Source organism: Gavialis gangeticus, unplaced genomic scaffold, assembly GCF_001723915.1.
Source record: "Gavialis gangeticus isolate Ggan-Ray unplaced genomic scaffold, GavGan_comp1, whole genome shotgun sequence".
Classification (NCBI taxonomy): Eukaryota; Metazoa; Chordata; order Crocodylia; family Gavialidae; genus Gavialis; species Gavialis gangeticus.
The window spans coordinates 69,052,977-69,057,631 of NW_017729022.1; the positions used below are offsets into that span (position 1 = coordinate 69,052,977).

Consider the following 4,655-nt stretch of genomic DNA (forward strand, 5'->3'; position numbering starts at 1 on the left):
AAAACCCCATCTGTTCTGCTGCCAACACTCCTCCACCAAGATAAGCAATTTCAAAACAACAGCTGTTTTCTTAATTGTAGACTTCATTTTTGGGTTTATCCCTTTCCTTTACATGCATCAGCATGTGTTCTCTATGCTGGGAGAGACATGGGTGGGGGAAGAAGAGTTTTGTAATCAATTTCTCAGACATTTAACAGAAACAGTGCACATGAATGACTGCTCATGAAAGTGCTAGCACAAACAGAATTTAATGCATACAAAATCTTACAAATATTTGTTTCATCTAATAAAGCTGTTACATAACATTTGTCTTATTTTCACCAAGACAAATTCAGAGTGGAAGCAAATATAATTAAGCCATGTTAGCAAAAATGGCATGCAACAGATGAAAGGTCAGATGCGAGGTCCATGTCCAAAGTATTAAACATCAATAATTACAATACATGAAGTATTTGCTTTAACTTATGCCATGCTATAAAAATGCCCCTTTCAAATCACGTCAGTGGTTACAAAAATGTTTCGTCAATCCTTATTGTATAGTGGGAGTTACAGTACAAAAGTTTCCCCAGGTAGTTTAGAATCCTGTAGTTTGAAACATATTTCAACTGATATTGCCACAAGAGATTTTTCTTATTTACACTAGAAAAGTTAGTAAGAAAATATTATGATAAAAATTTGTCTCTTATAAATATTTATAGCTTTCTTTAGGACCAAAGGTCAACTTTAAAATAGTTTATAATAAATATCCTGTTTGATTTCCTAAATTTAGAATTCCTCATTAGCTTTTTCAGTATTCATTCTTCTCTTTAAGCTTATGAATTACATAGTTAAGTCTCATTCATCAAGACAATTATATGTTACTTCACTGGCATGCTTGTGGCACTCAAAGGATATGGACATGTGAAGTAGTTCCCAGGCAGTAAAAACAGCCTAAGATTTACTATGCAACAGCTCCCTGTACGCATGTTTCTTCCTATGGTTTAGCTTTCATTTGCAATAGGTAAGAGCAGGCATGTGAGCAGTTACCATACAGCACCTGATGCTTGGTATATTTCCCTTCTCCTCCTGCCTTTTTGACCTCCAAATCTCAAGTTTAGATGCATATTTCTTCAGGGCTCCTTTCAAATTTCAGGTTTCTCAAACTTCCATCAATAGATTTACCTAAATTATATGCTTATCTATTTTGTGCAACATCTTGGACAAGGCATACAGCTGAAGGCAAGTGCAGGAGGCATCTCTTTTTAAAAAAGCTGTTTTCAGCACTTCTGCTCTTACTTTAACCTACACGTAATCTTCAAGGAAGAGGAGGGATGGAAAGTTCCTGCTTTGTCTTTTGTGGGAAGGCCAGCCTCAGTTTGAGAAACACATCTCTAAAATACAATTGTCTTGTTAAAAAGAATTTACATAACTTTTTTAAAAGCTGATTTGACTATATAACCACAGCGCTCTTAATGCCCAATCATTTTTCAACTTTCATGACAGACATACAAGATGTACTATAAAAATCTGTGCGCATAGCACACGGGCAAAGATTAAGTGACAATATATTGTTGCACAATAAAACAGTAAAAACAGAAAATACCTAAGTTTGTACCAGCTGAAAGTTTCTAATATTTTACATTTAAAAAGGGGGACCAATATACTATATAAAGTTTAAAATACTATACATTATAAATCCTGTAATGATATATTCTTGAGTTAGCTATGATTCAATCTGCTAAAGGCCATTTTACACTAAACATTTAAGCATTACAATATCCAATACATTTGAAATATTATTTAAAATATATTTGCAATAGCTAAACTTTTAGACACCTCTACACCACAGGTCTCAATCCTATTTCATTCCTTCATACAAGACTCCTATGGTCTTCAATGGAAGTTATGCATTGGGATAGGGCCTGAAGTCCATTTGCAACAATAGAAGTATTTCTATTGTTTCAAGTAGTCTTTTGATTGTCTGCTGGCAGGCTGTGGGATTCATCTAAAAACAGTGATATTAGTGCCTTCTGGTTTAAGTTTTCAAAAGTGACAAGCAATTTTGGATTCCTCATTCAAGATTTAAAACCTGAAATACTCAAAAAACCCCCCACAACCCCTCCCCCCACACACACACTTTTTTGAAAATGTATGACCCAATCCAGCACAACACTTATCCAGCTGCTTTAAGTTGTTCTACTGAGCTCCAACAACTTGTACACTTAAAAACACTTGAGGTCAGAAGCTTGTAAGACCCCCCAACTCACAGGTGCTTAGCATCCCATAACGAAGACTGAGGTCCTATACAAAACATCAAAACTAAGTTAGGCCTCCACCTGTTTAAAATAAAGGACAATATTAGCCTTTATTAGACGACAAAATGCTGCTAAAAATCACATACAAAAATATTTTTACAAGGCCTTTACCTTTAATGCCTAGATTATAGCCGACAAATTCTGGATGTTTTCCTTTTACAGAAATAGTATTCACTTTGTGTAACTGCTACATTTAAAACAGCTTCTAGTAATACTGGCATTTCTGAAAGCAAAAGCAAGCCAAATTCTTATCTTAAAAACTGTAACAGTACCAAGATTTAGCCTGATGCGAATTACTTTGTTGCAAGTTCAGTTACACCATGTTCTCTTATCTCAGTGTTTTCAAGAACTGATTCATATTCATCTCCATAGTGTGCCATAAGTAATAAAGCAATGAAAGTAAATGTGTACTGTCATCTCATAATTGCACCAGTACATGTAACATATCGTTTTTAAAGACAAAACAAAAACCCAAAACAAACCAAAAGCAAACACACACTATTAAGAATCCTGTCAATTAGACCAACAGTAGCAAAGAAAGCCACCCCCCAGCCCCCCAGCAGATATTCAGTCAAATCCTCTACACTGAAAGTCAAAAAAGGTTTGTTTTGGAAGATGAAATTGATGATAGTTGGTACAATAAATGTTACAATCTATTACAAATAGATGCAGTCTATTAAAAAATATATATGTATCAAATTAATTTCCAATGAATTTGGAAAAACTTTACCTGCATACATCTAACAGGATTTTGTTCTCCTTTTGATATACATCTCTCCTTAAAAGTCACCAGCACAAATTATGTGCACTAGAGAGAGGTCACAATATCTTTATTATAAATAAGGCGAAGGGAAAGTGACTGGTTACCATATCAAGTCAAAGTATTTTTCAATTAGTAGATGCTTCGGTTTCTACTTTTCCCATTGGTGCTTCACAGAAAAGCAACTTTCGGAGAATATTTGCATAGAATGGCCCATAAACTTGCTTATTAAAGTTTACAATGTTTGTGTACTGGGATCCAATAGACTCGATCTCTGTTTGAATCACAGAAAGGCCTCCTGGTATAGTAGGCATACATTTGTGAGGAACAGGAAGAGTGAGTAAGCTCTTCAGGTACAGCTGAATTCGTTTATCTGAAAAAGATAAGCATGTTCACAACATAAAATATAGACATGAAAACCTGAAATGTCGTGCCATAACTGCCTTACAAAACGTTCTGTATGGGTACACACAAACACACACAGAGCCCCTGTATCTCCTCTTTAACTCATCCCCAAAGCTAAAAATTTAGAAAAAAAAAGTGTCACTCCTCACCCCCATCTGTGGAAAGAACCGTTACAACATACTTTTTATTACTCATTCTCAAGTGGACTGCAAAGCTAATGTGATGACTAAATTAATCCTGGGTTATAAGGAAAGATCCTTAGCTGGTGTGTCCCAGGTATCAATAACACACAACCCCCCTCCCACCCTCCCTGCAAAAAAATCTCTTTCCGAAATCCTAGCATGAACTTCATTTGTTCTGGGATGTTCTTAAGCATTGCAAGCACTCTGCTTATATTTCTGAAGTCTTTCCAACTTTGGTTTCCAACCTGCAAATTTCCAGAAGACTGTCTTTTTTAATTAGAGACAATTACATTATTTTTCTTACCTCAAGTTATGTACTGAATCAGTTTAAAAAGAAAAGAGACTTTTTTTGCTTCTATAGCTTAGGTGAAGACAATGTTTAACTTTCAGAACATTTTGTAATTTAGCAGGCAATTAACCAAACCTAAAAAAATGTATACAGATGCATACAAGAGAATTTCTGTTATACAAACCAATCAAGGAGCTGATGGGATTTCCTTCCTGAGTGATGCTACAGATTTGACCCACTAGGTTATTCTGCATTTCTGTATTTAGTGCAGGGAAGTCTCTCTCAGTTAGGGACCTGTTTACTTCAATGCAAATCTGCATACCAATACCATTCAAAGACTCCTTCAAATCAAATGTTCTGGAGAAAGAAAAAAGAGTGTTTAGTTTTAACAGATTTGTAACATTTGTTACAAAGCTATTTTGACTCCGTCCTCACTTCCCACAAACCTTTTTCTTTGGTAATTTTAATTAAAAGTTGCCCTTTCCAGTAAAAGAAGATACCCAGAAAGATTTTTGTAAACTTGCTTACCAGCTTTTACAGACAGGAGACACAACCAGAACTCTCATTAGCAGGGAAATTAATATAAATCCAAATAAATACATTTTACATGCATAAATTTTCACCCCAATGCACAAACAATTATTGCTGCAGTTGCTTGGTATACTTTCACTGGCAAAAATCAGCTATTTTTTAAAAATAAGCTGTTTATTTTTTTCTCCAAACTT

At 35.0% G+C, this 4,655-nt stretch overlaps 1 protein-coding gene across 2 annotated transcripts in view; it reads right to left on the reverse strand.

Annotated features, from left to right (window-relative positions):
- Positions 1-229: 229 nt before the first annotated feature.
- The window catches only part of TCP11L2 (t-complex 11 like 2), a 37,682-nt gene continuing 33,256 nt past the window's right edge, over positions 230-4,655 (reverse strand). For both annotated transcript variants that reach the window (XM_019515337.1, XM_019515338.1), the window contains exons 10-11: positions 4,115-4,287; positions 230-3,427 (exon numbers count right to left, since the gene is read on the reverse strand). In XM_019515337.1, the coding sequence (XP_019370882.1) occupies positions 3,183-3,427; positions 4,115-4,287 (418 nt within the window). In that variant the 3' untranslated portion in view covers positions 230-3,182. The remainder of the gene's footprint in view (positions 3,428-4,114; positions 4,288-4,655) is intronic.